The sequence below is a fragment of the Odocoileus virginianus genome, chromosome 17, assembly GCF_023699985.2.
Source record: "Odocoileus virginianus isolate 20LAN1187 ecotype Illinois chromosome 17, Ovbor_1.2, whole genome shotgun sequence".
Taxonomy (NCBI): Eukaryota; Metazoa; Chordata; class Mammalia; order Artiodactyla; family Cervidae; genus Odocoileus; species Odocoileus virginianus.
Genome location: NC_069690.1, coordinates 35,971,482 through 35,994,821, shown reverse-complemented (window position 1 = coordinate 35,994,821; position 23,340 = coordinate 35,971,482). Strand labels below are relative to the sequence as shown.

At 41.0% G+C, this 23,340-nt stretch overlaps 1 protein-coding gene across 4 annotated transcripts; it reads left to right on the top strand.

Moving 5' to 3' along the window:
- The first annotated feature begins 178 nt into the window (after nucleotides 1-178).
- CALCOCO2 (calcium binding and coiled-coil domain 2) lies at nucleotides 179-22,831 on the top strand. Of its 4 annotated transcripts, XM_020870776.2 has the most exons (13): nucleotides 179-285; nucleotides 7,257-7,446; nucleotides 11,858-11,960; nucleotides 12,120-12,253; nucleotides 13,065-13,190; nucleotides 13,992-14,080; nucleotides 14,472-14,541; nucleotides 15,227-15,349; nucleotides 15,646-15,732; nucleotides 18,254-18,349; nucleotides 20,125-20,260; nucleotides 21,283-21,311; nucleotides 21,808-22,831. In XM_020870776.2, exons 2-13 carry the CDS (start codon nucleotides 7,267-7,269, stop codon nucleotides 21,985-21,987), a joined length of 1,353 nt encoding a protein of 450 aa, XP_020726435.2. In that variant the 5' UTR covers nucleotides 179-285; nucleotides 7,257-7,266; the 3' UTR covers nucleotides 21,988-22,831. The 4 variants fall into 4 exon arrangements, with proteins under 4 accessions (XP_020726435.2, XP_020726439.2, XP_020726437.2 ...); XM_020870780.2 differs by lacking the exons at nucleotides 20,125-20,260; nucleotides 21,283-21,311; nucleotides 21,808-22,831 and adding an exon at nucleotides 17,009-17,167 and having other exon boundaries at nucleotides 17,440-18,332; XM_020870778.2 differs by lacking the exons at nucleotides 20,125-20,260; nucleotides 21,283-21,311; nucleotides 21,808-22,831 and adding an exon at nucleotides 17,009-17,167 and having other exon boundaries at nucleotides 17,431-18,332.
- Nucleotides 22,832-23,340: the final 509 nt, after the last annotated feature.

Here is a 23,340-nt window from a genome sequence, read left to right as displayed (position 1 = left end):
TATCAAAGTAAATGTTCTAGGGGAACATTTCTCGTTCTAGGGGAAGAAATAAGCTCCTTGGGATGTGATTGCTGCTCCGGAGCACACAAGTTGACGGAAAACCCTGGAACCCACGCACCTGAGCACTACAAGTCCCCTAAAGCACCGCGGTGAGGGCGGGACTTGCTGACCGTTATGACGTGATGGGCGGGGTCAGACAGGACAGCGCGTCCCTGGCTTTTTAGCCCCGCCTCTGTCCCCGTCTGTGCCCTGTTGCTGTTGCGCTGCCGCTGGCTGCAGCCCCTGGTGAGTCTCTGGCGCGAAGGCGGGCAACTAGGGACAGTTGGGCCCTCAGGTTCTCCGCCTTCACACTTCCAGTCCTGAGAAAGGGCCATGGGCGGGCGGAGGTGCGGCTGGTTTCGGTTTTCACCTCCTTTCATCTTTCTGGGGTGACCGTAAGTGGGAGTGACGTCATGGGCCCCCTGGAGCCTCTCCGCGGCCTTTGGAGGGTTGAGGGCAGTTTTCTGCCAAGGAGGGCAGGGCTTCAGTGCCCGGGGCCGCGTGGGCGGTCCCTGGGACAGAAGGAATCCTCTGACCCGAGTGAGGGTCTTGAAGTCACGGCGTCATGCCCCCCCACGCCGGCCGAGGTCGTGCTGGCTCCTTAATTCCGGTGCTTGACGTCATCGTCATCGCGGTCGACTTGGTGGCAGAAGCGGGACCCTGCCCAGTGACCCTAGGCAAGTTACTTTCTCTTTGGGTCTCAGTTTCCTCGTCCTGATCACTGAAGCCCCTTCGTTCAATTGCCGTTTGTAATTGGAGGAGATGTTCTAGACAGCTGAGAAGAGAGAGCAGCTGGAGTGCGGTGACCTGCTTCTTTACCATCGATCTCCTGTAGCCTTTCCCCCCACAACACTCCTCCCAATTTAGCCCCAACATTAGTGGGGATAATGTTCCCACTTTTATTTATTGAGTTCAACCCTCCTGGACATTTAAACTTTTCTCTATCCCTCCGATTCTTTGCTTCTGACGTAAGCAAACAAATAGCCATGGTTGGAGCGGAGTAGAATAATATAAAAGCTATATAACAACTACACTACTGCAAAAACCTTTAAAAGCAAAAGACTTTTATACAGTAGGCCTTTGTAGATTATGTAGATAATTAAGAAATGATTAAACAATATCCTTAATGATTAAGGAATATCCAGGTGACTCACTTTCACAGATGCTCTCAGAGGGCCTCTATCTGAAACTCTACCCTGTTGCATAAATGACATCTGTGGAGTGGAAAGGACTCTGAGAAGGGTAGTAAGAGTTATACAACCCTAACACATCCTGCGGACTTTGGAGTCAGTACAAATAAGGCTCTTCAAAATTTTGACTGCGCTTATTATTAATATAATACCATGCTTCCTCATTTTCTTATATGAAGACAGTTAAACTCTGTCTTCACTTCCTTTTTCCTTCACTTGGGATCATCATTATAGCCGGAAAGTTTCTTAGAGATTTTCTTGCCTGATCCATGCATTTTTACAGATGAGGAAACTGAGGTTTAAAAAGTAGTGTGACTTGGCCAAGATCTCAGAGCTAGTTAGTGGCAGAATTAATGGACCCAGGTCCCTTGGCTCCTAGCTTAGTTCCCTTTCTGCTGCACATCAAACACTGTCACTGCCCTTGTCACTTCAAGGGTTAGCATAATCACCCTCTTCACAGAAAAAGTATAAAATCTCAGTAAAGTAAAATGAAAGAAAATGGAGATGGAGTACACAGCTCTGAGCTTTTTGCAGTTTCTTCTGGTTGTTCAGAACTGTTTCTCTGTTTTTCCTTAGTACTTTGGGCACAGTGATGTGGTATATGGGATGAAGACTGCTTAGAATAAGCTAGATAACAAATCCAAACAATTATTAGTGAATTAGGCAATAAAAGTCTCCTGGGGGTATAAAATTTACTTAAGTAACTCAAAGATTTTAGGTAAGGAACTAGAATGAACTTGGAAAATTTGGATTATAGCAAGTGGCTATAATAATCTGAGGTCCAGTGACTATGTATCTTTGCTTTTGGTCCCCATCTCAGGGCCATCTACACATCCATAGTAGCTATTTGTCAGTGTTCTCTAAAGGGTAGTTTTGTGGAAGCATCTCTTGCAGGGCCAGGGGGAATGGGATTCAAATCAGTCCATCCATTTTGCTAATTGCTAGTAGTTTAGACGGAGAAGGCAATGGCACCCCACTCCAGTACTCTTGCCTGAAAAATCCCATGGATGGAGGAGCCTGGTAGGCTGCAGTCCATGAAGTCGCTAAGAGTCAGACAGGACTGAGCGACTTAACTTTCACTTTTCTCTTTCATGCATTGGAGAAGGAAATGGCAACCCACTCCAGTGTTCTTGCCTGGAGAATCCCAGGGATGGGGGAGCCTGGTGGGCTGCCGTCTATGGGGTCACACAGAGTCGGACACGACTGAAGTGACTTAGCAGCAGCAGCAACAGCAGTAGTTCAGAAAGTTAAGTAAGCAGAAGGATAAAGGAATTGGGTTGAATGTGTGTTTTGTTTTTAACTGTTCCCAAATGAAGAATTGATTAGCATTTCTCTCTGGGCTTCAGATGTATTTGCTTTCTGTGAACTAATCCAGGGAAACTTATCTGTAGTCTTCATTTCTCATGAAACATGTGCCCACTGGTATAAAAGGCTAACAAAAATGTTGGACATTTGTGTGGTAGAATTTTAGTTGTTTTTTTTTTTTTTAAATAAGATTATTCTTCCTGATTTAGCATAATGAAAATTCTTTAGGAAAATTGGTAAGATGATTTGGTTGAATATTTGCATTGTTAGAACCTAATCAGAAAGTTTAAAACATTTTTTGATTTTTCTGCTAAAAAGTGTTATCGGTGTAGTTTACAGATTCATTCAGAAAGAGCAGGAGTAGAACTGTCTTTTCTGTTCCTTTTCTTCAGGAGAATATAAGAGAATCTATGCCCTCATGGAACAGTCCTAGGAGAGGTATATTAGTCTTGAGATGCTCGTTAGATGAAAATGCGTCAGGTTTTCTTAGAAGCCAGGAGCCAGTTCAGGAGACTCATTTTAAAATACATTGCCTTCCTCCTCTGAGGACCTTAATCATTTCTGAAACTGAGATGAAAAAAAAAAAAAAAAGTAACTATGTCAGAGTCCCATCTATTGGCCTTGAAATCAAAAAGCTTGCTCCTTGGAATAAAAGCTATAACAAACCTAGGCAACATACTAAAAAGCAGAGACATCACTTTGTTGACAAAGGTTCATATAGTCAAAGCTATGATTTTTCCAGTAGTCGTGCAGATGTGAAAGTTGGACCATAAAGAAGGCTTAGCACCAAAAAATTGATGCTTTCAAACTGTGGTGCTGGAGAGGACTCTTGAGAGTTGAGTCCCTTGGACTTCAGGGAGATCAAACCAGTCAATCCTAAAGGAAATCAATGCTGAATACTCATTGGAAAGACTGAAGCTGAAGCTCCAATACTTTGGCCACCTGATGCAAAGAGCCAACTCACTGGAAAAGATGACGCTGGGAAAGATTGAGGGCAGGAGGAGAAGGGGGCGACAGAGGATGAGTTGGTTGGATGACATCACTGACTCAGTGGGCATGAATTTGAGCAAACTCTGGGAGATAGTGAAGGATAGGGAAGCCTGGTATGCTGCAGTCCATGGGGTCACAATGAGTCAGACACGACTTAGTGATTGAACAACAGCAAAGATTCCATTGGATATACACTCAAGCCTCAGAGCATGAGCTCTGTCATGTCATTTTGTGTGCATATGCTGTCATTTCTTCAGTGTTCTGTTCTGAGCTAACTTACAGATTGATTGTTTTTCTAGTAAAGAAAGAGAGGCAGTACCAAACTCCCCTACCCTTGACTGGTCCTGCTTTTCAGAGTAGCATACATTTGCAAAAACAGCATGCCAGAGTTTGAGAGTGTGCAAGGCAGGTAATGGAGTGTGAATTTTATGGGTCCTTAAGGAAATCAGATCTGTGCCTTTTATTTTTTTGGCACCACGCCACTTGAACCAGCTCTGCCTGCTGAACCAGCTATACCAAGAACTGACATAACACTTGGAGATTTTCATCTCTTTAGCCTACTTTTTTATTTTTTTGGCCTCATCGTGTGGCATATAGGATCTCAGTTCCCCAACCAGAGATTGAATCCCGACCATAGCAGTAAAAGCCCAGAATCCTAACCACTTAGCCACCAGCAACTTGCTCCTCACCCTATTTTAGAAAAGAGAAAACTGAGAAACAGCAGCTTCTCCAAAGACACCGAACAAATTAGGAGCAGGGCTAAAGACAAGAATTAGCACCACCCATCATACACACCACCGTTTACCTACAAAGCTCCTTCCTTTCACTTTTTGAGGAATTACATGCGTATCTTATTCATTCATTTATTCTGTGAGTACTTAGTTAGTGATTACTATGGGCTAGCATTAGTGTTGTATATACAGTTATGATAGTGTTATGAAGGAAAAGAACAGAGAGTATGATGGTACTTAGGTTAATTGAGAGACAGGGCCTGAAATCACTCTTACCTGAGGTATTGATAATTATCCATGGTAAAGCAGAGATCAAGTCACATGCTCGGATAAATGGTGCTCCAGGCTTAGGACCCAGGGGCTGTGCTGGCCCCAGTGGACTGAAGACCACTGGGAAAGACAGTGAAAAATCTCCCTACCCATCCTTCTGCAGCATTTATCAGGTCAGCAGGCCACAGCTTATCAGGAGGAACAAGTACTGGCCTAGACTGGAATATGACCTTTCCTTAGAGAAACTGATCTGAGTTTTGACATTGAGGATATGCCAAACTGTGTCACAAACCAGAAAGCCAATACATTTCTTAGTTCCTCAGTTCAGTCCCAAGAACAGACAGTTGAGTACCTCAAAGTCTTCTTGCCTTCTCTGTGAAAAAACTTACTTCTGGGGAGCTGGAAGAGGAGGCCTGTTGCTTAGAGTTCAAAATAAAACCAGGAAATAAGTGGGTGGGGCAGAGCCAGAAGAGCTACTGTGTTTTTTGGTTATTGTACTTAAGACTATTTTTTTAAGTTGTGTTTGCATGTGTGTGTATACAATCTTCCAACATGTTCTAGCAGCTGAATCTGTAAGGTATTATGTCGTTTTTGCAAATATACAGCTCTTTCTTCATCTGCTGTGTAGAGCTGCAATGTTGTTCTCATTTCCCAGTACAGCTGAGGGTTGAGTAACATGGACTCACCAAATGTTAGACCAAGGAGGCATTTAGAACACGGGACATGTGACTTTTGAAGGGCAGGAAGTATCAGGTCCTGACAGTTCTAAAGACTTTCTTTCTTTTACATATTGTTTTTTTCTCCTCAATAGTTCCCCACCCTTGATCACATTTTATGTGTACTATGACCTCGAAAGGTGAAATACAGCTTACTGTCTCCGTTTTGTAGAGATCCAAACTTGCTTGCTGTCCTCCAAACATGGACTGCATTTTTCTGTTTCTTTGCTTTTATGCATGCTGTTAACATTCATCTGAAGTTTCCTCACCCTCAAACACACTTGTCAAAACCCTAATCTTCTTTGAGGACTTACCCAGGATTCCACTCACTGCTCAAAGCTTTTCTTTATTTCCCTAACCAGTCTCGTGTCTCTCTCTCTCTTTTGAACCCAGGAGCATTTTGCATGTATTTATCCATTTGGCAGTCACTTAAATTATCATCTAACCTCCATATTGGATTGCGACCCTTTTGAGGGCAAAGACTGTATGCCAGAAGAGAGAAAAAAAAAAACCCCACAAAAGTAATAATCACGTCTGTTAATCCCTCTCTTTATGCAGACTTTGTCCAAGTACTTTATTCTGTCACTCAGCATGACTTTAGGAGCTTCCCAGTTGGCTCAGTGATAAAGAATCTGCCTGCCAAGCAGGAGACACAGGTTCGATTCCCTGGAGAAGGAAGTGGCAACCCACTCCAGTATGCTTGCCTGGGAAATCCCACGGACAGAGGAGCTTGACAGGCTACAGTTCATGGCATCACAAAGAGTTGAACATAACTTAGCAATTAAACATGCCTTTACTTTGTGTGAATTGCCTACTCTATGACAGGTACTGATTTAAGGACTAGTCACTATCTACTATAGGCATACCTAGTTTTATTGTGTTTCACAGATACTTTTGACATTTTTTACCAAATTGAAAGTTTGTGGCAACTATATCTTAAGGAAGTCTATTGGCACCATTTTTCTATCTGCATTTGCTCACTCATGTCTCATTTTGGTAATTCTTGCAATATTTCAGACTTTTTCATTATTTTTATATTTATTATGGTGATCTGTGATCAGTCATCTTTGATGTTGCTTTTGGCACTTTTTAATAATAAAATATTTTTAATTAAGGTATGTACATTATTTTTTTAGACATAACGCTACTGAGCACTTAATAGATTATAATGTAAACAGAATTTTTATATGTACCGGGAAACCAAAAAAAAATTGTGTGACTCACTTTTATCCAGTATGTGCTTTATTGAGTTGGTCTGGAACTGAACCTACAATATCTGCAAGGTATACCTATATTTCAGTTAATGTTCCCACATACACACAAAGAATAAGGTAGATGTTATCAACCCCATTTTACAGATGAGGAACCATGCGCAAAATCCAGTTAAATAAATTACCCAAGGGCATGCATTTTATAGGTGGTGAAGCTGGAATTTGAACTCCAGTGTTTTGATTTCTGAACCTGTGCTTGTCACGACTGCATGTCAAATAATCTTCTCCTAGGCCTATCTTTCTGCACTCATTCCCAGCCCCTAGCAGAGTGCTTTAATATTAAGAAGGATCTGATAATTACAGGATGAATGGAATTGAATAGAGAAGCTGAAATCTAGAGAAATTGATGTTCCAAAAGTCACAGGGCTTGTTGGGATAAAAAATCTAGAATCTAAGTCTTACAGTTCCCAGCTCAGGGAATTTACCTCAAGGCTGCCTTACTTACAGCATTTAGAAGAAAGGGAGAAAATTAGCTATGAGCAGAGGATAAGGATATAATGAGGATGGTGGTGCCTGTGGTGAAGAGGTCAAAGATAGTCTCAGAAAATTCTTAGAGCATAGGAAGTTGTGAATGCAAAGTGGCTCATAGTGAAACAGAAAGCAAGTTGTGTGATCTCAATACTTGTCAGGCTTTTGCTTTTCCTGACTTGCCCTGAACGGAATGTTCCCTGGGTGAGAGCCCAGAAATTTCTGGCATTTCAGACAACCCTTTTGAGCCTTATTCTATCCCATATCTCTTAACAGGACCCCTACCATGGAAGAGACAGTAGAAGATCCCCCCACATCAGCTGTCTTGCTGGACCACTGTCATTTCTCTCAGGTCATCTTTAACAGTGTGGAGAAGTTCTACATCCCTGGGGGGGACATCACGTGCTATTACACCCTCACCCAACATTTCATTCCCCGTCGAAAGGATTGGATTGGCATCTTTAGAGTAAGTGTTAATTTAGTACCAAATGATTAGGAACCAGAGGTGAATCTTAGTTACCTGAGTGTGTGTCTGTCTCTGTATTATAAGCATTTTGCCTATATGTGTGACCAATGTTAAAATCCTAAACTAAGCTCCCTAGTACTTCCCCCTTCACACATCAACAGGGCTATAAGACTCAAATTTTAATTTCAGTCTTAAGCTAAAATAAAATAGCAAATCATACAGTCCCCAAGTTTTATTACACTTTCAAAAACCAAATGTAAATATGTTTTAAATTAATATTCATCTATGACCTGAGTGGGGTAGATGGCCTCTTACATAATTTCTGTGAATTAATGTCACTTGCTTATTTAGTACAGTGTTTAATTTTTTTTAAATATGAGTGTTACCAATCTGGAAAGGTTGTTGAAAAGTTAATACCCTGCATCCAAGAAGTTTGTTCCTGAATAAGTGTGTCTTGCTTCTTTGTGAAGATTTCCAAGAACAGAAAGTTTATGAGCTCCTTTGGTTTCCTCTTCCAGTGTCTAATCACCATGTCAGTTCAAGTACAGAAATGGTACTCTTTTATTATAGTCAATTTATTCTCTACCTCCCCTTCTTTCCCACATGTCTCTCTCTATCTCTAACATTCCCCCTGCCACAGACACATACACTCACTCATTTATTCACATACCATAATGACAAATTGTCCTATTTCCAGAGATAGGAGATAAAGGTCAAACATACATTATTTACACTGCAGAGTTCCAGCGTCAGTGACCTTTGTTTTGACACCTCAGTATGTCATGTACTTGTTTGCCAACATTGTTCATCCTGAAATCAGACATCATTCTTGACTGCAGTATGTAGGAGCTGGTGCTAATTCACATCCCTCATCAAATTCCTTCTCTTAATTGTTTGGAATTTCAAGCTAAATGAAAGAGTGATGGAAGCTGGAGGTAACAAGGCTAGTGTTCAGAGGTGGGGATAGTGGACAAGCAGAGGGACACTGGCGAATATCACGACAGCTCCTGAGACTGCAGGACGTTGACTCATTAGACTAAAGGTGTCCTAGCAGAAACCTGACACAGCAGGGTGTTTTCTATCTTGGAAAGAAGATGGCAACTGTTTTTTTTCTTCCCCATATGTATCTAAGCTGTCCAGTAGAACTTTCGATGATTAACACTGACAAGTAGAATTTCTAGGAAGGAGCAATACTGGCTGCTTCGCTGTCCAGTATAGTAAGCTCTCACCACATGTGGCTAATGGCACTTAAAATGTAGTTAGTGTGACTGAGTAACTAAATTTTAAATTTTATTTAATTTTAATTTAAGTAGCTTCATATGCTTTAAATTAAGTAGCTTCAATATGCTAGCTAGTGGCTATATATATATAATTGAAAAAACGGTATATATAATTGAAGAAAAGAATCATTAAAAATTATTTATAGCTTCTCAGAGGTAATCTAACTTTTTTTCCCATTTTGCTCAGGCTGATTGTTTATAATTCCCAAGCCTTAGCAACTTCCAGCGAGGACGTCACTCTAAACCAAATGAAAGGATTAATCTTTTTAAAAACAAATGTTTAAAAGTATTGTTTGTATTTTTTTTTTTTAGATCATATTTTTTTGGCTGTACCACTCAGCTTGCAGGGATCTTAGTTCCCTGACCAGGGATTGAACCCAGGCACTGACAATGAAAGTGCCGATTCCTAACCACCAGACCACCAGGGAATTAATTCCCTAAAAGCTATTGATTTGACACCTACCCTAAAGCCTGAAAGGCTTCCTTCATAGCTCAGTTGGTAAATCATCTACCTGCAATGCAGGAGACTCGGGTTCAATTCCTGGGTCGGGAAGTTCCCCTGGAGAAGGAAATGGCAACTCACTCCAGTATTCTTGCCTGGAGAATCCCATGGACAGAGGAGCCTGACAGGCTACAGTCTACAGGATCACAAGAGTCGGACACGACTTAGCATCTAAACCACCAATCACCACCACTAAAGCCTGAAAGAAAATTTTAAGACTAATAAAGAGAGAACACAAACTTTTTGAGAACATATGATATGCTAGTTCTTTGATGGGGTTTTCTTTCCTTCTTTCTCTTTTTTTTTTGGTGTGTGTGTGGGGGTGTGTGTTTTCTAATTTAATCCTCACAGCACAGCAGTCCCCTGAGGTAAGCAGTTTTATTACTTGTGCACAGATGAATAAAATGAACATACGCAAGATGGTGATTTTCCCAAGGTCTCCCTGTTTGGAGACCTTTGTTTGACTCTCAAGCCTCTGCTTTTCTTCCTCTCTTCTGCTGAATTCCTTTGAACAACAGATAGTAAATTAGAGAATTAAGGGCTGAATGTAAAGTTTTGTCCTTCCTTTATTGTTGTTCACTCATCCATTCGTGTCTGACTCTGCGACCCCATGGACTGCAGCACACCAGGGCTCCCTGTCCCTCTTCATCTCCCAGAGTTTGCCCAAGTTCATGTTCATTGCATCAGTGATGCCACCCAACCATCTCATCCTCTGATGCCCTCTTCTCCTTCTGCCCTCAATCTTTCCCAGCATCAGGGACTTTTCTAGTGAGTCGTATGTTCACATCAGATGACCAAAATACTGGAATTTCAGCTTCAGCATCAGTCCCCCCAGTGAATATTCAGGGTTGATCTCCCTTAAGATTGACTGGTTTGATCTCCTTGCTGTCCAAGGGACTTCCAGGAGTCTTCTCAGGCACCACAGTTCGAAGGCATCAATTCTTTGGTGTTCTGCCTTCTTTATGATCTAGCTCTCATAACCGTATGTGACCACTGGAAAACCATAGCCTTGACTATACGAACCTTTGTCGGCAGAGTAATATCTCTGCTTTTCAATGCTTGTCCTTCTTAGCTCACTTCTAAAATGTTCCTGGTGTTCTTGCAGTGTAGTCTTAATCCTGCTCCTCAGCTCCTCGTCTGCCCTAACACCGCTGGTTCCTGACACCCATGGGGCCCTCACAAAATGTTTCTGCATGTGCAGCATGCTCCATCCTCTCCATAGAGTGAAGGCTACCACCAGTGATAAAAGCTAAAGTGGTTTGGAGTCAGGTTTTCTTCCTTCAACATAGAGCCCTATGCTCCCTACTGTCCTTTACCTAGGCTCCTATGCCCTGTTCCGTGGTCATACCACAAGAGGCAGGCTGGGACGAGGACTCCTGAGACAGAGGAGCCAAGGACAGAAAGCTCAGGTGACTGGAGGTTGCTTCCTCGGTCCAAGGCAGTAGTAATTCTTAGGCCTTCCCAGATGATATTTTAGTCACAGTGCATTAAGAAGCTCCAGGATGTGAATGAAGACTCCATAAAATTCTTGCTTCCTGTCCCTCCACAGGCTGCAGTGGCTCAGAGGTGCTCACAGCAATGGGGTGTGTATTAATGAGACTCTAAAACATGCCCCAGTATGTTCTGATGAGCTTATAGCCTTTTCAACCATGCTCTGATTCCTTACTATATAAAAATAGAGTTTATTTTTAGTTTCTGCTCTTCCCACTGGGCTCAGGCAGAGTCAAAATATGGCAATAAATATCATTTTGCTTCTTATTTTCTGAGTGTTCACCCCTTGAAGACACTCACTCCCTCTCTGTGCTCCGGTATGCTCTTATCTTCCAGATATGATTTGAACATCTTTTACCCCTTTTCACACTTAGTGAGAATATTTCCCACTTAGCCAGCTTTCTGCTCTGAGGCATATTTTACAGCATCCTTATATCTTATGACTTATTACATTTCATACCTGGAAGAGGCCTTTATGACTACCAGATTTTTTTTTTAATCTTTATCACCAAAAAATCTTCAATAAACATATATTAAGAAAAACACTGGAGCAAGAAAATCATACAAACTGGACTTAGTTATCTGGTGCCTCCTGATCTAAGAATTCTCTTGCCCATACAGCCCCAACACACATTATTTTAAAAAGCAATTTTTAAAGGCAGTGATGTAACCAGGTTGGTATAGGTGAGAAGACTGAATTGGACACAGGAGAGGGCAAAACCAATAGAGAGGGCAGATCAGAAATGCTTCTTGATTAAGAAGTTCCAAGTATACCATTGTAAGAAGATAGCAGAATCAAAGCTCACAATCCCACAACTTTTCTTCTCAATCACTCTCAGTACTGTATCTGACTTGGAGGTACAATATTTGGCACTCTTATCCTGGGTACTGAGTGGCCAGTTTTTGCTTCCTTCTAAGATGAGTAATTTATGAGTAACTGGTATATGTGCATGCATACCAATTTTTAATTATATATGTAGTTATCATAAGTCAAAAAGATTTGATCCATTGTGGGTAGATCTTGTGATAATGAACTTATTCTACTATAATTTTAAAATAACAAAAGATGCATTTTCAGAAGACAGAGCCTAAATCTGAGCACTTTCAGATGCTGAACAAGAGCCTCTTGTCATTGCAGGTTGGATGGAAGACAACCCGAGAGTACTACACCTTCATGTGGGTTACTTTGCCCGCCGACTTAAACAGTGAATCAGCCAAACAGCAGGAAGTCCAGTTCAAAGGTGAGAAAAATATTAGATCAAAAGTATTAAAAACAGCAACCGTGACTCATTAATTCTCTCGAGCTAGATAAGAGCCTTCTGGGGTAGATAAGAGACTTCCAGATTTGTAGTTTTCTGACTAGACCTCATTTTGGGTTAAAAGTCATGTTCTATTTCCAGCTTATTACCTGCCCAAGGACGACGAGTATTACCAGTTCTGCTATGTGGATCAGGATGGTGCAGTCCGGGGAGCGAGTATCCCTTTCCAGTTCCGTCCTGAAAATGAAGAGGACATCCTGGTTGTTACCACTCAGGTCTGTAAGCATCTCATCTCAGTCCCTTCCTGCCATTAAGAGTAGCAGTCCCAGGGTAGGGTAGAATTTTAGTCAGTAAGCCTTTATTGAATGTCTAACAGATACTGTTGTGAAATTTTTACACAGTCCCATTCAAACCCATCAGAAGGGAATGACTTCAGAGTGTTAATAAGAATCATAATAATAAGTGATTTCTCCTTTCTCTGAAACTTCTGTAACTCACTTGGCATTCAGTTATTCCCTTAACTTTCCCAGTTACTTAATTTTTGTCATGTGTACATCTTATCACTACAGTAAATTTTATAAGCTCCTTTGAGGAGAGACACAGCAGATATTCTGGTTTGTATAATATCTTTCAGTTTGATTCATTTACTTACTCAGCTATTTAACCGGACACCTAGTTCCATCCAGCACTCTGGTGGACACTAGGGATGTGATGAAGAATCTGTTAAAACCCTATTCCGGTCTCACAGAACTGAGTCTGATAGGAGAAATAAAGTATTTGAACACACACACACACAAAATTACAGACTTCTGTCATTTCCCCTTTTAACTTTTTGTGGCTTAATTTTGTTTATCTTTTCTTTCTTGGTAATGGCAGGCTCAGCGCTTATGGTAGACACATTTCTCTTCCCCCTTCCCTACCTACTGAGGGATTGCTTCCACTTGGGGTACACAGATGTCACTACAGTGAGCGGGGACCAGCTAGACCCTCACCATCCCAGCGTATGAGAATTTCATGTCAGCGGGACTTGAATATCCATTGAGCTATAAAAAGCCAAATACATGTTTATGAAACGTTCTTCCATAGGGTGAGGTGGAAGAAATTGAGCAGCACAACAAGGAGCTTTGCAAAGAAAACCGCGAGCTGAAGGACAGCTGTGTCAGCCTCCAGAAGCAAAACTCAGACATGCAGGCCACGCTCCAAAAGAAGCAGGTATGTGTGCTCGTTAAATGTGAGTGGGGGTGATGGCTTCTGCCCAGCACCCACTTTTTCGTTTGATCTGACTCTGTTATACTAGTATCTGGCACAGATTTTAGTATATTAGGTGTTTCTTTTTTATTGTTTATGTATTAAAATGATACTTTAGATACACTGGATTAAATACATATACTTTTAATAAAATAATTTCATGTCTGTTTTTGCTTTTTTAATGTGATTGCTAAATTTTTTAAATTATATATGTGACTTTCCTGAATTTATTGGACAGCACTTTTCTGGGAAAAAAGAAATTTTATTTTGTCCACTGCTGTGTCTGCAGTGCCAGAACAGGGTCTGGTGTATATAGGCACTCGTTAAATATTTGTGTAATTATTTAATGGACAAATATAAGCTCCACTAGAAGAGAAATTAAGGTAGATGTATTTTTTCCTTTCTTTTTTTAATTTGAAATATAGTTGATTTACAGTGTTGTATTAGCTTCTTATGCATATATATATCTGTTTTTAAGATTCTTTTCCTTTATAGTTTATTATAAATATTGAGTATAGTTCCCTGTGCTATATACATAGGCCCTTATTGGTTATCTATTTTATACATAGTAGTCTATATATGTTAATCCCAAACTCTTAAGGTAAATGTATTTTTAATATGGAAAGAACATATTAACATTTTAATATGAAAATCCTTTTATGCTTGACATATTATAAGTGCTCAATAAATATTTGTTGGCTGCCTGAGATACTAAACACTGCCTTAGAAATGATCAGTCAGCCCCTTTGACATTTCAATATACAGGAGGAGCTGGAAACCCTGAAAAGCATCAATAAGAAGTTGGAACAGACAATGAAAGAACAGAAGGACTGTTGGGAGACAGAGCTGCTTCAGTGAGTCTGACTCTTGAATGGGAGGAGCTGCTGTATTATAAACACCCTTAGGCAAGGTCAGATTAGATTTCTAGAATTTGTTAGTGCAGTCTTCCTATTAGGACAATGATAGGTATCATTCTCCCTCTTTGACTCATGAGCTTTTTGAGTCTAGGTTAGAGAATTAGAATCAAAATGGTAAAGACAAGTGACCTGAATTCAGGTATTAGTTTTAAGTAGTGAACACTTGCAGTTTGAGGTCAGGAAGCCAGAACGGGACTGAAGAAGAGACTAATGGATTTTAAAATAACTCTGCAGGCTTAGGGCCAAGGCAGCCTCAAATCATATATGGTCTGGGGTAGCTCAACTAGAATCAGCATATTTTTCATTTAGTCATCTCTTACCTCCACAGACTGAAAGAACAAAACCAGAAGATGTCCTCAGAAAATGAGAAGATGGGAGTCAGGGTGGATCAGCTTCAGGTAGGTTATGCCAAACCTTTGCCAAAGTAGATTTTCTTAGCTTCACCACCACTCCACTATGGTGATCCAGGAAGATATAGTGCATTGTAGTGGGTGCCTAATGGTGGACTTCTCAGAGCATCAGACTGAAATTTCAGAGTGTGTGTTTTCCGTTCTTGACCGCCACCCGCCCCCCAATATCCTTTCTAATTTTTTTCTTTCAGCTACAAAATCTTTTCCAGCAAAATCTTACTAAAAAGACTGGGTAAGCGGGTAGAAGCAGAACTGCTCTCATTTTTAGGAGGCTGTGCCTTAGAGTGGGGCTTTAAAGGGTAGTTTGTCAAGTTTTACTCAATTGAGTCTTAGATTCTTAGGTGTAAGGTGCTGTGCTTAGTCGCTCAGTTGTGTCTAGCTCTTTGCAACCTGATGGACTGAAGTCCGCCAAGCTCCTCTGTCCATGGGGATTCTCCAGGCAAAAATATGGAGTGGGTAGCCTTCCCCTTCTCCAGTAGGTGTAAGGTAGAGCTGAAGAACACAGAAGTTCATAGGGATAGCTAGGAATTGCTGGGGAAAGCACATCTCTAATGTTACTGTGTGTTTAAAAGCATTGTTCCTGTTTAGGTTTCCTTCTTTTACTTTTTTTTAATTTTTATTTTTTTGGTTTCCTTATTTTATATCTTGATGGTATTCACTACTTTTGCTTTAGGCTCAGCTGTCAAATCAAGGGAAAGAAATGGAGAAGCTCGTTCAGGGAGTTCAGGATAAGACAGAGCAGCTGGAGCACCTGAAAGAGGAAAATGGCCAGCTCTTTTGCAGTTTAACTGAACAGGTAGAGTCATGAAAGAAAATAATATTTTTTGACCTTTGTGAAAAAATATATGCATTGTTCTTTCTTTATTGTATATGTGGGTATCACAGGCTCTGGGAAAGGTCTCAGGGGAAGCCATCTGAAATGAGGCATCTCACGGCTTTTCTCAGAAGCTAATAAGAGAAGATTTGCCTTTCCCTGTCTTGCTCATTAGCTTAGCAGCCCCTTCCCCAGTGCATGCACACTTGTGCTTATGTGCGTGTGTGTGTGTGTGTGTGTTTTCCCAGCAGTGGTACTCATCATCTGTTTTTCTGCAGAGGGAGCACCAGAAGAAGCTCGAGCAGACAGTGGAGGAGATGAAGCAGAAAGAAACTACTGCAGCGAAGAAACAACAGGAGTTAATGGCACGTCTGTCTTTGAATGGCTATGTGGGAGGGCGCCTAAGGAAAGGAGAGGATAGGACCTATTTTCAGGTGATAGGGTAAATGACAGATTAGAATAGCATTTACCTCTGGACTTCTTTCTCTGTACCCAAAAGGACAGGGAATCTGACCTTTACAAACTATTTAGGAGAGCTGGGCATTTCTAATGTATGATGAGTGACAGAGGAATATTGTAAGTTAAACTTCATGACAGGTTGTAGTAAATAGAGCCTTGGGTAAGGAATCACACAGAATAACCTCTGCCCCCTTCTTAAAGAGTTACTATGGGGGCAGACACATTAATGATTATAAAATGAGCTCTAAATTAGAAAATATTATAGTAGTCAAATTTTGTTATAATTAATATTATTATAATGTTAGCAGTTGTCATCCTTATACATTATTCTAAGCTATGCAACACAGTGATGAAATCCTAATTGACTAATAATTTCCTGTAATATATTGTTGTAGAAGAGGCCTTGTGGTGATAACAAGTGCTAGAAATCCCATTTTCTGAACTGTTGTAAGGACCTGAGAAATCCTGATGTGTGGAGAATATCCAGTTATTGGGAATGTAACTCATATCATGCATGCATCATTCGTTCAGTCATTATACAACCAATGATTGAGTACCTACTATATATGTTACTGTGTATTTTAGCTTGATGTACTAAAGAATAGATTCAACAAAATTTGAAAATCAACAACTCACAGATTAAGTATATTCCACAGAAATGTTTTATTTGTTCTAAGTAGTATCTTTTAAAAAACTGATTAGCTTATCAACACTTAAAAATGGGGGGGGAAAAAGGGAATATGTCCCATTTTAAAAAAAATGGTATTTCCAGCTTCTTGAAAAATCAGAGGCTGTGGCAACATTTGAGCCGACATTCCCGTCCAGCAGTGGTGTCTGGAGCTGAGTAACTGCTGATCCTTTTGATGGGTCCTGCCTGCCCCACGTGGCTGCAGTCTCACTGTTTCATGGCATCCTGCTCCTTCATTCAATTATATTACTTGCCAGGCTCCTATTGGCACTTTTGAGTTTGTGACCTCTGATGTGGCAAAGAGATTACTGTTGTTTATAAATAATCTATAGCTATTCAAAGGTTTAAACCCCCTTGTGGCAGATATGGGTTTCCTTGGTTTTCATGGAATACTTTTCAAGACCCAGGGGCTCCCTAGCTGTCTGATAGCATTCTTTATTGCTCATGCATCTAAAAGGCCCCTAACTCTGAGGACTACGTATCTTATGCTTCAGGAGCCTAGGAACAAGAAAACAGCAGTGGAGGAGCTGTTAGTACAAGAGGTGGAACACCTAAAGGCAAAAGTAGAGGCTGGGAAAGCCTGTTTCTTAGAGAAGTACAAAGAGTGTCAACGTCTCCACAAACAGATCAGGCAACTCAGGGCTGCCACTCGGGTAGGTGACAGAGATGTGGGGCCCAGGAAGCAAGGGGTATGAAGGTTTGTAGTTCTGGGACTAGGATTTTACACCCTTGTTAGGGAGAGAGATTTATCCTTCTGCTAAAAAGAGGAGGGATGGAGTATGAGGCCAGAAACCTGTCTGGGGATCCCTGGAAATAGAAGCCTCAGCTTAGCCGTGGGTCTAGGGAAGGTTTTTGTAACCATTGAGTGGGTTGCTCTGCAGACTCAGATAGTCCTTTCTTATTTCTGCCTTTTGAGGAAGTGAAGCAGGACCAGAAGAGCCAGCAGGAGCCAATGGGGATGGGGAGCCAGGAGCCTCCAGTCAGCACTGTCATCGGGTAGCCCCCTCTGGCATTACTTCCTCAGGGTCGGCTAGAAGCGCACAGCATTTTGGGCACCAGCATTCAAATAAAAAATCTTGAAAAAAAAAAAACCCACAACTAGTAAGATTAGCTTAAGTGTTTTTGTGAGGTATGCGCATGTGTACGTATGTAGGTGGGAGACGGGAAGCACTGAAGCATGCCTATGACTTTTGGGTCCATGAAACTAGTCAGGTGAACCTATCGTACCGGAAAGCCCAAGACCCCAGTCTGGGTTCCTTGTAGCCTTGGATAAATGCCATCCAGGGTTCCTTCTTCCTCCTTGTAACTTGAGTCCACATGCCTGTCCTCACACTGGGAGTCACATCAGCCTAACTCAGTGCTTCACTGTGCATTCAGTGAGGTGTTCATTCAAGACAAAAATGATTGTTTCCATGGTTGGGTGGGATTTCTATCCCTCATTCTGATAAGTCAGTCTTGAGGTTTCTCCCAAGCTAACTCTCTCTTTGGTCACTTACTCCCAGCTAACTCAAAAGAAACCGGCATCTTGATGCCACCCCAAGCCTTCAGGCATTTTGTTAAGTCACTTTTCTGTAAGTCTGCATCCCCTGCATGGCGCCACTCGTCCCCATCCCTGGTCCCTTCGCCGCCACCTCAGTCCCATCACTTTGGAAACCAGATCTTCTACTATCTCCTTGTTGTATCCCACCTCAGACCCAGACTATAATATGTGATCCTAATCTTAATTTTTTTTTTGATAGGACCAGAACATGGACCTGTCAAAAAGACTGAGTGAGAACAAGATGATATATAATGTTCTACAGAGAGAGAAAGAGAAAATGGAAGAAGAAAATGATGTAAGTCTGTAAAAGAGTTTTATTTATTTATTTATTTTTTTGGTAAAAGAGTTTTAAAGGGAAGGAGCAGGATGCCCCAGAGATTTGGTGATAACGTAAAAAGAGCTCTTTCTGGGACATTGGATGAAACAGTTTCCCTAAACAAAGATTACATTTCACCTGGTTTCCTAATCTACCGCAAAACCTACTCTTTGTTCTGTAACTGAAACGTGTTTGGCATGGCAGTAGTCAACTTGAAAGGAACAGCCTTGATGAAGATGTAAGTTACTATTTTTGCTTTTAATTCCACAACTATTGTAAGTATTGTATTTGGGAAATAATAACCTACGTCATTTTTATGCTATTTAGCCAAGGGACTCCTTTCTTTCTGCACAACATTTTCCTTTTTCTCTGCTGCCAAACTAGGAACAGAAGTGGTGATCTGTACCAGTGCTGGACCCATGGTAGGCACCTGTGAAATTCTGTGGGTTCATTCATTCATCAGTTCATTCATTCATTCAACCAGTATTTATTTTCTGCTCTATGCTAAACACATTATTATTAATTGATTGACAATGATGGCAACAAATAAAAAGATTGAACTTGAAGTCATTTTCACATACTTGCTAGCATCAAAGAGCAGGTGTCCATGCATTCTGGCTCCTCCTCTGATCTATACCTCCAGCCATTCTTCATCTCGCATTCCCTCCCTCTCCATAATGCTTCTGGGCTGTGCCTTCAGTCATCCTTTCTACCTTTGATTGTATCATTTATGCCAATGTGCTTCAGTTTTGCAGAAGGACTTTGGGGTCTGTTTCTGGTCCTGTCATTCTCATCCTCTTAATTTAATTAAGTACCCTGACTTTGAAATAGTTGATAACATGGGTGGGCCTTTGGGGAGGGGTGTGCAGAAGATGGGAAAGGAAGAATGCACACAGCTTACAACAAGAAGAACATCTGATATTTGGAAGCTTTGTTAAAAACAAAGTAAAGCTCCCTGAAGATGTTAAGAAGTTTACTAATTTTCTTTCTTCTGAGAACTTTAAATGTCACTTCTCTCCCTTGCAGCTTGATTTCTTACATTCCTCCTTGCATTCCCTCCCTCTCTTCCTTCCTTCCTCTCACTCTGTTAGCATATTCATTTGATCGGATAAAATATGTAGAGGGGAAAATTATATGAGAAGAACATTCACAGTATGTAAGAAAATTGTTCTAGGAAGGAGACTAAAGAAGCATTCTGCTCTCAATAATGTACAACATTTTTAGTCTTAGTATAGCTCCTGCCACCTTCACATATCCACACAGCTTCTATACCCACTTCAGTTGGTATGTATTTAAAGATTGTAAATTCCTTTTTGCATTGATTCTAAATGAAATCCAGCATATGTTTAAATTCAGATATTAATACTTAGATTTTGGGACTTCCCTGTTGGTCTAGTGGTTAAGACCTTGCCTTCCAATGCAAGGGTTTCGGGTTCAATCCCTGGTTGGGGAGCTAAGATCGTACATGCCTCATGGCCAAAAAAACAAAACAGAAGCAGTGTTGTAAAAAATTCAATGAGGACTTTGAAAAAATTGTCCACATAAAAAAATCTTAAAAAAAAAAAGACCTCAATCTTTGGAATATTGAAGCTGCTGCTTCCCCTTTTAAAGAATAAAGGTTTATCACTTCTTGGACTTCTCTGGTGCCACATTGTTAATTGACAGCTACCTGTAATGCGCATCTGTGGCCAGTTCTTTGTGGCCATTCTTTGTTATTGTCTTTCAACATATCTCTGTGAATACTCTATCCTCAGTTTTTGAAGAGAGAGAACAACAGACTGCTGAGTTACATGGGTCTGGACTGTGACTCTTTGTCATATCAAGTGCCCACTTCGAATCAAGGAGGTACAAGACAAGACCCAGGACTTGTCTTTGGAAACCCATATTCTGGTAAGAACTTTGCCATTTGAGCTGGGAAGCCCCTGCCTGCATCCCGTTCCCCCACTAAATTTTTTTATCTTGAGATGCTAATTAAGACCAGCCTCATTGTTAAGACTTGCTGGGCAGAAGCTGAGTACCCAACAGAAAGATTGCCAGGCAAGAAGTGTTAATTGAGAAATAAATCTGAATCTAGAAGTCGCAAATCAGATCATTCGCCTAGAGGCAGCAGACACAAATTGAGTCCCGTGGCTATATTCCAAATATATAAATCAGAGAAATGTCTCTGTGAAGAAGATATACACAGAGCCAAGGAAACTAATTAAGATTTGGAAATGGAAGCACAAGAGGCGGGTTCTGCTGCCCAGGATGGGTGGTGAGGCAGTCACCCCCACGGCCTGACCAGGGGTAGCAGGGGGTGTGCTCCACAGAGACCCCTGGGTGGTTTGGAGGACAGGAAATAGGGGGGCGGTGACAGCCAGTCTTATCATTTATGGACCTGGGGGCAGATGTCCTTGCCACACAGGGAACTTTCCTGCTTTTTTGTCTCCAAAAGCAACATGAGGCCTTATTTGCTCTTTAGGGACAGTTTAAAGCAGTCATATTTTTTAACAGTTACAATCACATCTTTGCAATAGACAGTGGTATGAGTTTATTTTTCCTTAAAACTGCTTTTAAGCATTTCATTTAAAAAATGACTTCATGTGCATTTGGTCTTAAAATCTATTCTCAGACTATTTTCTTGTTAAATTGTTACTGTTTTCATTAAAATCTCATTTTCTCCACACAGAAAATAGGTTTATTGTTTTTTCTGATTATATAATGGCTACTGAAAATGCCACTTCATTATTTTTTCCTCTTTTCCCTCATTGACCTAGATCCCCTCTATCAATATAGATGATATATATGGGAGCTAAAGAATCAGAAGAGGAATGATGAGGGTTAAAGAAAACAGCTGCTAGAACACAGCTGGAGAATGCATTCGAGTGCATAGATACTTTTTCATTGAATGAAATCTTTTTTATTACCCTCAGGTATCCAAGAAAGTTCTGCCCCAAGCCTGGTAAGTATTTGAGTCATGAGATTGCCCACATCAAAGCTTTGAGAAAATTTCCCTTCTTGCTCCATCCAGTTTAGGGGAGAACTGTAGGGAGACTGTTTCATTGTGATAACTCCAAAGTCAGCAAGATCAATTTGGTCAGTGCCAGGAGCTAAGAGAGCCTGTTTGGGTAGAGAGAAAAAAAGCACAGTTCTGTTCACATCATTGTTCTGTTCAAGATCTCTACCTGCGAGTTGAGTTTGGTAGCAGGACTGGGAAGGAAAGATGAACCAAGCAGGTAGCCAAACAAGATATATCCAGTGCTTCCTTTCAATCCTGGGGTTAGAGAAAGCCCTAGTGAGTATCTCCAAATGTGAATTTGTTCATTCATCTTCTGTTTCTTGATCACCTACCATCTGCCGAGCAGTATGCTAGGTGCTGAGGATACAGTAGAAAGTCAGACATGGTCTCTGCCATGTATACATGGCATTCAGACTGACCTCTTTGTTCTTCCTCCCAGCTCTCCATCAAGAAATGCCCCACCTGCAAATCAGACTTTCCTGATGATGTTTTTGATCACAACTTGGCCTTGGAGCAGCACCTGCAGACCCCTAGTTTGAGTTGTCCAATATGTGACAAGACCTTCCCAGCAAAAGAGAAGCAGATCTTTGAAGACCATGTATTCTGCCACACTCTCTGAGTGTCCCAGCCTCTTGGATCTATACTGTACATGTATTTTATACAGTAGAACCTATAGCTTCTTCTATGAGTTATGACCTAAGATCCTGCCTAACCCTCAGTTATTAGGAATTTACTTAGTCCTGCTGCCCTATAGGTGGAGTCATGTCAGTTATCTGAAGCATAGTGTTAAGGGCTATTACTTCCATCCTTGTGGGTTACAACCTTTTAAGTCACCTAACTCCAGCTATATCAGCCTCTCACTTAAAATGCCTAGTCTTCTGAGGGTCTGTAGCATAAAGGCCCTGCCTGCAATAGTGCTGACCTGGCTCTTCACAGCCAGCCTGACTCAAGTGAGTAGTTTCCCAGGTTGTCCCACTGTCGTCCAAGGTCAGACCTTGTGTATGTTTGTACTTAGTCCTCACTCCTGACCCTGGGACTGGCGATTGATCTGGAATTGAGAATTTCTTCCTCCTCCTCAGGCCCAGCCCAAAATGGCCTGGCAGAGAACCCAAATATCCAATTTGGATACCAAAGTTTTCTCACCTTGATTTCATAGCTCCCAATAGAAGCATTCCTGAATCATGGACATGAAACATTATTTAAATCACAGAAAGTCTTCTCTTTGTATTATACCTCTGAATGACATTTTTCTACTCTGGTTTTTCATGTGCACATAACTTTTATTGTTATAAGTCCTTTCTTAATGGTTAGTGGGACTTGGTAGAAACTGTATGGGTTTGTAACTTTCTGAGCAAGTGAGTTTGAAAAAGGATAAGTCAAAATAATGAGAACTATTGTTAGTCACATTAATACTAAAAATAAACTAGTCCTCTACTTCAGGGACTTTGGTAATTTAAAATAAACCTTGAGTTCATGTTCTTTTCTTTTTAAGCTTATGGGGAAAGTAATCAAAAGGATTGTGGGAATTATAGACCCCACCAAGGATTTCTCTTCACCTGTCTTAACTAGTCAACAAAAGTATCCCGGCCATTACCTTGAGGTGGAGACGGAGTTGAGGAAGCATGAGCTTGAGAAACCTGGAACCTTGACTCATTACTCTAGTTTTATATGTATTTTTAAAAGAGTGTGGATTCTGGCACCTTTTGTGAACTAAGTTCAGTTCCCTCCATCCAGACCTGCCTACTTGAACCAAAAGAAAGCAATTCCATTTTCTCTACCTGAGGGACTGAGCAAATGGAAATAACCCCCAGGCAATCAACCAGCTGGTCACTAGAAAGACTTTTACAGGAACTTTTGAATGATATGAAATAATATTTTGAATCAGATTGAGCCAGCTATAGTTCTGCAGTCCTTCTGAGGTCTTCCCTGGCATGACTGGAGTTGCACCTTAGACTAGCTATATTATCTTGGT

Coding starts and splice junctions, on each gene's coding strand:
- CALCOCO2 (XM_020870776.2), top strand. CDS start 7,267: ATGGAAGAGACAGTAGAAGATCCCCCCACATCAGCTGTCTTGCTGGAC. Junction 13,191..13,991: donor CCACGCTCCAAAAGAAGCAG/GTATGTGTGCTC, acceptor TTCAATATACAG/GAGGAGCTGGAAACCCTGAA. Junction 14,542..15,226: donor TCAGGGTGGATCAGCTTCAG/GTAGGTTATGCC, acceptor CTTTTGCTTTAG/GCTCAGCTGTCAAATCAAGG.